The 11,745-nt window shown below is 37.7% G+C and overlaps 1 protein-coding gene across 1 annotated transcript; it reads right to left on the reverse strand.

The window, feature by feature from the left end:
• Window positions 1-509: 509 nt before the first annotated feature.
• Window positions 510-3,347, reverse strand: LOC111914999 (guanylate kinase 2). Its single transcript, XM_023910700.3, has 11 exons — window positions 3,039-3,347; window positions 2,680-2,715; window positions 2,483-2,590; window positions 2,330-2,400; window positions 2,109-2,238; window positions 1,652-2,014; window positions 1,444-1,565; window positions 1,215-1,350; window positions 1,087-1,132; window positions 927-1,008; window positions 510-836 (listed from the first exon to the last, which is right to left on the reverse strand). The coding sequence occupies exons 2-11, from the start codon at window positions 2,680-2,682 to the stop codon at window positions 755-757; spliced, it is 1,143 nt and encodes a 380-aa protein (XP_023766468.1). The 5' UTR covers window positions 2,683-2,715; window positions 3,039-3,347; the 3' UTR covers window positions 510-754.
• Window positions 3,348-11,745: the final 8,398 nt, after the last annotated feature.

Below are 11,745 nucleotides of genomic sequence, written 5' to 3' on the forward strand. Positions count from 1 at the left end.
GCTTGACATTTTCTTTGGTTTAAAATTGTTGTTTTTGATGAAGAGCAATAACTGGTTAACAGAAAGTCAAAGTATCATGCTTTACAAAATAATCACTTAAGCATAAGATCTGATTTGCATAACCAAATTGTTATGAGAAACAAACCACCTTTTTGTGGATATATATATATATATATATATATATATATATATATATATATATATATATATATATATATATATATATATATATATATATATATATATATATATATAATCACCAAAATGACCGTTTTCCATAAGATGTGGCGTGAAACGTGAATTACAAGATCCAGGAAAAGGTATCTTTGAAAAAATGTTCAGATGTTTAATGAAATATATTAGTATATTTTTGTTAAACAGGTTCAATCTTCAATAACAATATATATGTTCATGCAAACTAACCTAACTTTGACATGTTTTGTTCACATTCATGATAGTTAGCATTTTTCAACATACCATAAGTCAAAAAAACTGTATATCGAGATAAATGACCAAAATTAATCTCATTTGTAATTGTCCATTCCCCCAAAATTGAAATTCTCAAAAGTTACTCCATCCCTCATTCAAAATGAACTTTAAAACAAGAAAAAAGGAACCCCAGAAAATGGGAAATCTAACTACAAGTTACTTTTCTTTTGTCTTTTTTCCTTCGAACATGAAACTATAATGGTAATTCATGTCTACTTAAGGTACCAAAAAGATCGGTTTAAAAGTTGCACTTTCCATAAATGAATCAATCATAATTCACATGCATCTCTAGTCCTCTTGTCCGACCAGGTGCCCCTCCTTTCATCAAAGATAAATCAAGCACAATCCTGCAATCATCAAATAAACTTCACAATAAATTAAAACTTATTACCAAAAAAATAATTTAATATCGTCTGAAAAAAAAAATATACACATACTCCTGTTCAGCATTCTTTATGATGATCTTTTCGCTGACTTTGGTCAACGTGAAGTCCACAGGCAAGTCAAACACCTTACTTGCTGTATTCAACAATGTAACACATCATCAAAACCATTTAAATTTTGTACATAAAGTAACTGAAAATTGCAATAACTTACGGGTTTTGGGAGCAAAGTTCTTGCTTTCACTAATACCCAAAAGATTCTACAAATTAAATTAGAAATTATCATTGTCAGATTCTACAACAAAATGACAAATATCATAAAGGGCTCAAATGTCTTTTCACCTTAAGTCGTTCATAGCAAGCTTCAAGATCATCATTCACCAAAATATGATCAAAAAGACCTGGAGATTTTCCTTGTTCAAGCTCAGCCTTAGCATTTCTAAGTCTTTTCTGGATTTGTTCTTCGGTTTCTGTTCCTCTGTTGACCAAATCAAGAAACCTTTTAGTCAACTTACTTTTTTACCCCTGATAACAAGAGTAAAGCATGTTGATAAAGATTAAAGCTCAAAACCTTGCACGAAGACGATTCTCAAGCTCCTCAAATGAAGGAGGGCGAACAAAAATAAAAACAGCTTCAAGAGAACTCGCCCTCACAGATCTTGCTCCTTGAACATCAATATCAAGAATACATCTCTACAAATATAAAAATTCACTAATTATTATATTCCTATTTTCAAGAAAAAGATGAAATGTTTGCAGAAATACTACAGAGTACTGACCTTTCCAGCATCAGCAACAACATCAACAGATTCAATGCTAGTTCCATAAAGATTGCCATGGACTGCAGCAAATTCAAGAAATCTCCCGGATTTGATCTCTTCTTCCATAACACTTCGTTTTGTGAAATGATAATGCTCTCCATTTATCTCCTTTTCTCTTGCTAAACGGGTTGTGTGGCTAACAGAAAACCCAAACATTGTTGGAAAATCTTTCATGAGCTTGTTAATTAAGGTACCCTTGCCTACACCAGATGGGCCACTAATCACCACAGGTTGCTCGGAATTACCGATAACGCCCTTGCTCCATGCAACTACTTCGGTGTCACATTTCATCTTTTGGTCACGAATGAATTGTGTGTCCACCTTTAAAATGTAGATCAAAATCAAGTAACGAGTGAAAATGTGGAATAAATTTACATACTTTTTGATGAATTTGATTATTTGAAGAAACACCCACCTCGAGGAACCAAACGCATTCGTTAGATTTGGAATTGTTTTTGATGATCAAGATTCTGTCTTCGTTCAAAACGACAGATGAGTGTCCTTTTAGTGACTTTGGTTTTGTCCCTAGAACAGTTGGAATCACCCTGTATGTGACAAAAGAAAAAGATCTTTTAGGTTTACGAAAAACAAGATCTTCATCCTTAACAGAATTAAAAAAAAACGAGGAAGACTCACCATTCGCCTGTAGACTTGTTGAAGACACGAACTCCACTTGAGGTTGGACCATCAGTGCCATTAATGACATACTGGATACGAAATTGAAATCGTGTTTATAATGGGAGAAGGTTTTAAGAAGAGGAATGTAATAGAATTGATTTAATATCATACTGTTTTGCTTCCGATAACAGTGGCTGTTTCGAAGCCTTTGAGTTTCAGATCAAATCTGTCTGAAAAACTCTTTTGCATGTCATCAACAAGGAAAGCCGGGGCTTCTCCCTAATTTCCAAAACAAAACAAAAAAGAACAAAGTCAGAGCAAATCAGCATTGGATTTTGTTAAAACGTCGTTACGAAGATTTCACTCACCATTAAACAAGTTCTTCAACAGACTAAGGATTCAACCTGATGAAAACAATTACCGATTAATTAAAATAGATCAATGTGCGAATCGTGTATTGAATGTTGGAAAGATTGATGTAAACATCAAAACCCAAAACCCAGAACCAGGGATTTACGAAACCCTAAAATGAAATGAACCAAGAAATACTAGAAATACAAGCATTGAACAGGGTAATTGAAGAGAATACAGAAACAACCGACAAAACAACGACTCTGTTTTCATTAAAAAATATAAAGAACTCATGCATACAAAACAGATATTTTCAAGAACCCACCAAAAATTAACTCGAATTAGATGAAGAAACCGCAGATTTGAATGGGATTACCTGAAGGAGAGCGATATTTAATAGGATTAACAAAATCTGACGAACGAAAGCGGGTCAATAAAGGAGCAAAATTTGAGTGATCTTGTATTCGAAGTATTGAAGACGCGAGATCCCTTAATTAAAGAGAAGGTAACTTAGGGTTAGAAAAGTGAAGATGGCGGAGGAAAGAAGTGACGATGCAAGAACAGAACGTAGACAGCCATATTTGTAGAGAGAGAGGAAAAGGGTGTTTGAAGGAGAGAAGGGAGATGGTTCTTTGGTCGCATTCGGTTCAAGAAACTTGCATACCGACCCTCTTTTATTTCTTATTTTTCTTTTTCCCCTTTTCTACCTGTGACATTAGATCTCTATGATCCAAAATAAAAATCAGCTTTTCTTTTCATCTTAGAAATCTAGATTTACGTATTTGTCTTTTAATAAAATTTAGCATAAAAATACTTATGTATTTGTCTTTTAATAATTTTAATAAAAAGATTAATATTTGTGAAAAATATAAAATATTTCGAGGCGGTTATAATATTTTATGAGGTGGTGGACAAAGAAGATTCTTTGGTGGCCCTTGGAAAAGGTAATGTGTAGAGGAGCGCCTGAGCGGTGTCGGGTAGGCCACCATGTGGGGAGGGCGATACTAGCTAGGGCCTAGTAGGGCACTTACTCTTTTCCTTGATTGTTGCTTAATTTATGTAATTTTTTTCATTTTAGTCACATTAATGAACATAAAATTCGAATAATCATCAATATATTATTTGTTAGTCCATTTATTTCGAATGAACTTTTCTTATTAGTTATTTTGATTACAATATTAATTGGTGTGTAAATTTGATTGTTAATTAAGAAAAAAAAAAAAAAAAAAAAAAAAAAAAAAAAAAAAAAAAAAAAAAAAGAGAATGACAAATGGAAAAAACAATTTATTCAAAAATACCAAAAAATGACATGTGTCCAAATTAATGTAAGAGTGACAAGTGGTAAAAAAAACTTTCATTTATTAAAGAGGATATATATATATATATATATATATATATATATATATATATATATATATATATATATATATATATATATATATATATAAAAGATGAAACCAAGATTATCAAGACCAGAGACACATGTTATAGAATTTATTATATTATCGATAAATCTTGATCTTCTTAATCAAGATTTATAACTAATTTATCATATAAAATATCATAACATAAAATTCTGATAAACAATACGATTAATATATACAAATTCTAACTTCTATTTAGTTTGTTAATCATAATAATAGAGCATGCACGGTGCAATCAAGTCAAATAGGAGAGAGAGAGAGAGAGAGAGAGAGAGAGAGAGAGAACTGTATATAAATGATATGTAACGGTGACACCGATGGTTTGTGACAACAATTACGATGTGTGGATTGATGCCTCTAGATATTACGATTAGGGAAGAAGAATATTTGTATTGGATGTTGTTTTTTGTTGATTTAGATAGATTCAACTATGACACTATTTATATTGTCAATTTTAACACCAGATATTTAATAAGATCACCGACCAAATATCATTAATTGCATTTTTGGTTGGTGATATTCGATATTAAAATATTGACAAGTGGTGTTGTGTTGCCACGTTTACAAACTTTGATAATCGATAATTAAATGACGATAGTATACAGTTGGTAAGTACCGATATAGTTGGTAATTATGAAGGCAACATTATGAGTCATTTTTCCAACAATAAGTCTAAGGATACTCATTTGTCAACCATTATTCCATACTCCTAGTTAAATGAGTTTTTGCTAGTCGTCATTAACGTCCCGAAAATTACAAAGAGATTTTTCTTTCTTAAAATAGAATAACTTATTAAAACCTTATTACTTAAACAATAAGTGAAATCCATTTATTAAAAACCATAACATTATCAGAGTTAAATTACAAAACCACGGAAATGAATATCTTTGATGCGTGTGTACAATCTCGTCAAGCTCTTCTCACGAACAACCTGCAAAAAAATTTATCCACAACTGTAAGCATAAATCTTAGTGAGTTCCCTATTATACCACATATTTCATCATATATATACAATGCATCCACACAAAGTTATCGGCTCTAGCATCGACCCGCCAAATCTCTTATCAACATGCATATAACATACATAACAATAATATATGAAATAACAGGTCCATCCCAACCCCAAGTGGATGATATGGAAAAAATAATAGTCTTACAGTCACATCTTGCCATGGGCCAAATCATGGTCTTTACTTGTATAAGTGTTAGGGCCAGATCCTTGTAACATCCCGAAAATCAAGGGTAAAAATTTCATTTTTATTATAATCAAAACATCATTGTAACTTTATCCAAACATTTAAAATCATTTCAAAATAAGACAATTATCAGAGTTTCTTCCCAAAGATCACACATTCCGGAAAACACGGGTGTATGCGCTGCAATCAAATCGGACCCTTTCTTATCGAACCGGAAGTACATGAAACCATAAACCACAAATTGTAAGCACAAAACTTAATGACTTCCCCAAATACCACATACCACACATATCAATCAAGCCATAAATAACATTTGTATCAATGAGCCATACTTATCAAACATATACCACAATCAGTAAAGGTGTTATGTGTCATCCATAGTCTTGTCATTATGCTACGAGCCACCTTGTGGTCTTCCTTGCCAGGCCGAGGGCCAAAACTGTAACGCCCTTGTTTCTAGGATAGGCACTAATGATGATGTAATAGTCTATGTCAACCGTTGTAACTTGTTTTAAAATAATAAGATGTATTATTTGATTATTATGTGTTTTATGCTTAATTATTATAATTTAATGAATTAAGGGTAAAATAAGCATTGAAAATAAATTTTAGATAAAGCCGATATCTATGAAGAAAGTTGTAGTGGTTGAAATAAGGATTCTGAAGACATAAAGAATACCAAAATCCGAGTTATAGCGAAGAAGTTATAACCTTTCGAAGTTCCGGAACAAAACCGACACGGCGTCGAATGACGTAAAAAGTGAGTTTTTGATAAATTACTTTTTAGCCTTGGTGATCTAAATTAAAGTCATAGTATTTGTTAATCCTAGAATTTTCATAAAAAGAACGTCCAAATCTAACTTCGTATGAGGAAGTTATGATTTTTCTAAGTTTCGGAATAACAGTAGACAGCTAAAAACTCGAAATAAAGATCGAGTGATTTTTAGTCGACACAACCTAAATGAGAATCGAAGGTCTCGTCAATAGTAGTACAACGGAGTCTAAACGAAAGTTGTAGAGCATAATTTCACATACGCGTGCATATAAAAAACGTCAAAAACGGAGCCCGTATGCGAAAGTTATGGATTTTAGAAGTTTGGGACACAAAAATCGAGAAAATCCCAAAATCCGAGAAAAATCGCATGGCTGGGGTTCTGTAACGTCCCAAAATTCAAGACTAAAAATTTCTTTTAATAAAATATTACTTAAAGTAAAATCATCGATTCGAAGCATAATCAAAGTAATAGTTTTCAAAACACATGTTCATTATCAGAGTAAAACATTCCCAGGCTGACTAATCTATGGTGTGTGCCATGCGATCATCCCGAGCTCCATCATCCGCTACCAGAAGTACCTAAAACCAAAACTGAAAACCGTAAGCACGAAGCTTAGTGAGTTCCCCCATCATACCATACAATCACATAACATACACATATTGTCAGGCATATCTGGGTGCCCGACCTACCCCTTCGGTCCTCTCGACCGGATACTGACTAGCATATCTGGGTGCTGGTCTCCCCTTCGGTCCTCTCGACCGGATACTGACTAGCATATCTGGGTGCTGGTCTCCCCTTCGGTCCTCTCGACCGGATACTGGCTAGCATATCTGGGTGTTGGTCTCCCCTTTGGTCCTCTCGACCGGATACTGGCTAGCATATCTGGGTGTTGGTCTCCCCTTCGGTCCTCTCGACCGGATACTGGCTAGCATATCTGGGTGCTGGCCTCCCCTTCGGTCCTCTCGACTGGATACTGGCTAGCATATCTGGGTGTTGACCTCCCCTTCGGTCCTCTCGACCGGATACTGACTAGCATATATCTGGGTGCTGGTCTCCCCTTTGGTCCTCTCGACCGGGTACTGGGGACTATTTCACCCCCTACTACTACCACACAACACATATATCACATAATCTATCTAGCATGGTTGGGCACGACCGCCCCTTCGGCCCTATCGACCGGTAGTCTGGGGGACTATCTCCCCCTACCGCCTCTAACTCATATAACAGATCATGCTAGCATGTAAACATAATATCACATACTGTCAGACGTATCTGGGGTGTCTGACTACCCTTCGGTCCTAATAACCGATCTCTACTGATGAGTCATGAAACCCCGTCCATGCTCCCACTGATAGTGAGATACGGGCCCAACCCACACTCACTCTTTCCCTAACTTGGGCCTCGCCCCTGATCTGCTGCCAATGAGATGTGGAACACCATCCACACTCTGCTATTGGTGAGATGCGGGACCTCGCCCGCACTCACCTCCCTACCAGGCACATACAAGTATCACACAGACAACAAGTATAAACTATCACATAAACCATTCCTTGGGCACCCGCCCGCTATCACTGGACCTCGTCCTGAATATCATACTAGCATACTGTGCCTAGGGCTAACCTCCGGGTCTTCTACTCATAACTACATGGGCCGACATTGTGGCCGTAAACCCATTCATACAAAAGGGAAACTCACCTGCACTGGCTAAACTTGTTGATGATCCCACTAGCTGCCAACCGGTAACTCTCTGAACTCCTGCTCTACTAGCTCCCCGAGCTGCCAATATCAATGCAACACTTAGTCTAACTGACCCCCGACAGTCAACCAAGTCAACTATGGTCTAAGTCAAAGTCCTGGTTAAAATCAATCTTCCAAGTCAACCCTACTCGCCGAGTCCACTTACTGACTCGCCGAGTTCTTATGCTCAAAGTCCTTCCAATCGCGACTTGACTCGCCGAGTCAGCCCTTGACTCGCCGAGTCTACTGATTCCCGAATCCTGTCCTGTCCAACTCACTGAGTCCTTGCTCGACTCGCTGACTCGAGTCTTAACTCGAAGGGTTTGGGGTTTCATGAACTGATTCGCTGAGTCCGAGAACAGACTCGCCGAGTACAAGGCAATCTTCATCCAACTCGCCGAGTTGTTCTTCCAACTCGCCGAGTTCATGCCCAACTTCATCTGACTCAACGAGTTGTTCATCCCACTCGTCGAGTTCCTCCTCATCTTCAAGCTACTCGCCGAGTCCACTCGAAGGACTCGCCGAGTCCATTCCGATCTACATACATGCAGAGGACTTTTGAGTCATGCATGGACTCCAAACTGTAGATCTACCCTTCCCAAGCCTATTCCTCATGTAAAGTTGCAAACTTTACGTGTAGAGAAGGAGATCTAGGCAAAATACACCATAAACTAGGGTTTAAGGCAAGAAAGCTCCATAATCGACTCAGGGGCTGATGCTTTATGGGATTCTAAACCAAAACAAGCATGGATCTGAGGTAGCAACCTCAGATCTGGACTTCAAGCTCGAGATTGATCTTAAACATGGCTTAAAAGCCCCAAAACTCATAACCAAAGAAGATCTAAAGGAGAGAAACGACTTAATACCTTCAATATCTCAGAAGGGTTCCCTAATCTTCGGATCCAAGGCCACTCCTTGATGCTTCAATGATTCCCACTTCTTCTTCTTCCTTTAAATCACTCAAAATGGCTAAAAGCTTGAATGAGCACAATGGAGGCTTAGGGTGCGGTGTTCTGGGTGTGAGAGACAGTAAAGGAACCCTAGGGGAGAGAATGAGACGATTAAATAGGCTCCAAGCCCCGAATTTAGGGTTTTCCTTGTACAGACCAGACTCGTCGAGTCTCTTTGGCCGACTCGCCGAGTCAGCTACTTACTCCTCGGCCCGGATCCCGCTCGGACTCGCCGAGTCAGTCCATGACTCGTCGAGTCCCTCCTTAAAGTTATGGTTTCCTTTCCTTTCTTGACCTTCAAAACTTTGGGTGTTACAGGTTCAGCCACGTCACCTCACATGCGAGGCCGCCTCGTGTCCGCCACGTGCTCGCTGCTGATTTGATCGAAGATGCGGCCCAGTAAGAAGTCGACGCGCCTCGCACCAGTGGCAGGTCCGAAGCGAGCCACGTGCCTCGCCCTCGCATCTGATTCATGCCCAGTCTGAGCTTCCGATGCGTGTCGATAACTCCCCTCGCATCCGAGCCTCGCTGCTGCTGCCGCGTGTCCCTTCCTTCAGCCAGAGCTCCGAACCTCGCACCTATATAAAGGGGGTGCGAGATTTCTCGGGTAACTTTTGGAATTTGCCACTTTTCACCCTAAATTCAATATTTTTACTAATTCGACTTTCCCCGAAGACCTGATATCATTTCCAACACCCGAAATACGTTCCGAAGTGCCCGAGAAGCCCGAGAAATTTATTTTTTCGGTTTGAAGCTCAACCCTCGCAGGGCCCGATTTTCAATAAAGCTCTCGGTTTTTGGGAAAACATCCCGGTTTTTATCGGAAACGAATGTTCTAAGAGATGAGGTGTTGTCCAATCATCGTCTTATCAAGTGATTGTATAGTCACTTTCATCTTACACATAGATGTGAAGTATTTTATATAAAATACGTGTTATGTGAATATATATTGCTTGTTTATTTGAGATGGATGTTGAATGAATGATTTATACAGGTTTTTAAATAATTTAAATTGTATATGTATTTTATATCTACAAAAATGTTGGGTAAAACATGGGTAGATGAAATAGTTGGTATGTGATGAAAGATGAGTTGGATAAATAAGATGATCGGTGATATAGATCATGAGATGAGGGTGAGTGGTAATATATGAGAGAAGCACTTACCAAAACGTTGGCCCCCCATCATTCAACAGAGTATGAATGACAACCATGGACTATTCTAGACGATCTATGGAACACTAGCAGGCTCACAACCTATAAGTGTGTGAACTATATGTTCATCAGTTGTACTCTAAAAACCCATTGACATGTATTGTAGGTGGATTCCCGTGAATAATACTGTCAATAAATGAGAGTTATGGACTTAGCACATGTTGTATAAACCCTGGCAGCTATGGACTTAGTGCTTGTTGTATAAAACTTGACGACGATCTGACTTCGTGCTTACTCCTTTGGTTACCTTGGCAGCTATGGACTTAGTGCCTGTTGTATAAACCTTGGCGACGATGTGATTTCGTGCCTATTCCTTAGAATGAATCCTTAGGAATGAGTGATAGATGATTCTTAGGGTAAATCCTTAAGAAGTAAATAAGATAATGGGGTTGGGTAATTAGGTTGATTGTTTGATGTTTAAGCATAATAAATTTATTTATTGTGGGTTGAAAACCTTATATGCTCACCAGGCTCCCAAGCCTGACCCACTCAGTTTCTTTGTATCACAGGTATCGATACAAAGCTACTTTACACTGAGAGATTAAAAGAGATGTAGATCACTAGTGTAAATGAATGTAAGTTCTGTTTATGCTTATGTTTCTGTATTGACGATGAAATCCCAATGGTTTAAATGAATAAAATACATTTCTTCGAAAATGATTTGATAATATATTTATCATGTTTTTCTGGGAACAAATTCTGCAATGTATTTCTTTGGAAAATTACTCTAATTTTATTATAAAAGCATAAACGAAACCGGTCTTTTCGGGCCGTAAAAATGGGGATGTCATAAAAACCATGGGTCTTACAGACGAGTTCCAGGAGCCACCTCCTGGTCTTCCATGCAAGCATCACAAAGACAACTAGAATACAATCTACACTACTTAACTAATTAACTGCCAAAGTTCAGACTTTGGTCTTGCATATAATTTTCTAGGAGCCGCCTCCTGGTATTTCATACAAACTGCCAAGGGTTACCCTTGGGTCTTCCTATAATACATAAACCAAATGGTCCGACATTGGTGCCTTCGACCCATAGAACAGTGAGGAGACTCACCTCGAATGTAGAAGCTCACAGAAAGAAATCCCTAGCTTCTTCCCTGACAGCACCCCTGAGCTATGAAATCAAAATAACACCCAATTAGCAATTAGGTTCCATTCTAAGGCTCATTATCCATACTTGGGGTAAAATGACTATTTTACCCTTGACCCAACATGCATCAAAACTGTGGCCTAAAACCAAAAGATCCACAAAGACCCACTAATTGCCTAATTTTCCAAATTGAGCCCAACGCCATATGGGTCTTATCCTAAGCCCATAAATCATGACTAAGAGAGGCTCAAATGTTCAAGAAGGGCTTAATAAGGGACTTAAAGAATGCATGAAGCCCTTAAATCCATAAAGTTGGCACCTTTATGCCAAAAGAGTTCATGTAAACTCCATATCTGAAAGAATAAGGTTTTGGGACGTCCTAAACCCAACATCCATCCAACCCATGACTCAACATAACAAATAACCCAAAAGATAGATCTAAACATCTAGCCATCAAGATAAGAACTTGATACTTCAAACTCCTTGCAAAATAGATAAAGATTCTGGATCCAAGACCTCTTCTCCAAGCTCAGAAACTTCAAGATCTTCTAGCTCTTTCACAATGCACAAAATGGACACCAAACTTTCTTCCAAGTCACAAATGCTTGACAATGGAGACTACAACTCATTTTAGGGTTTTGATAACAATGGAGACTAATAAGGAGGCCATCCAAAGGAACTTAAGGCCTTTAA

The sequence above is a fragment of the Lactuca sativa genome, chromosome 8 (genome assembly GCF_002870075.4).
Source record: "Lactuca sativa cultivar Salinas chromosome 8, Lsat_Salinas_v11, whole genome shotgun sequence".
Lineage (NCBI taxonomy): Eukaryota > Viridiplantae > Streptophyta > Magnoliopsida > Asterales > Asteraceae > Lactuca > Lactuca sativa.

Coding starts and splice junctions, on each gene's coding strand:
- LOC111914999 (XM_023910700.3), bottom strand. Junction 1,351..1,443: donor GAGAATCGTCTTCGTGCAAG/GTTTTGAGCTTT, acceptor TTTGGTCAACAG/AGGAACAGAAACCGAAGAAC. Junction 1,133..1,214: donor CTTGCTATGAACGACTTAAG/GTGAAAAGACAT, acceptor TTTAATTTGTAG/AATCTTTTGGGTATTAGTGA.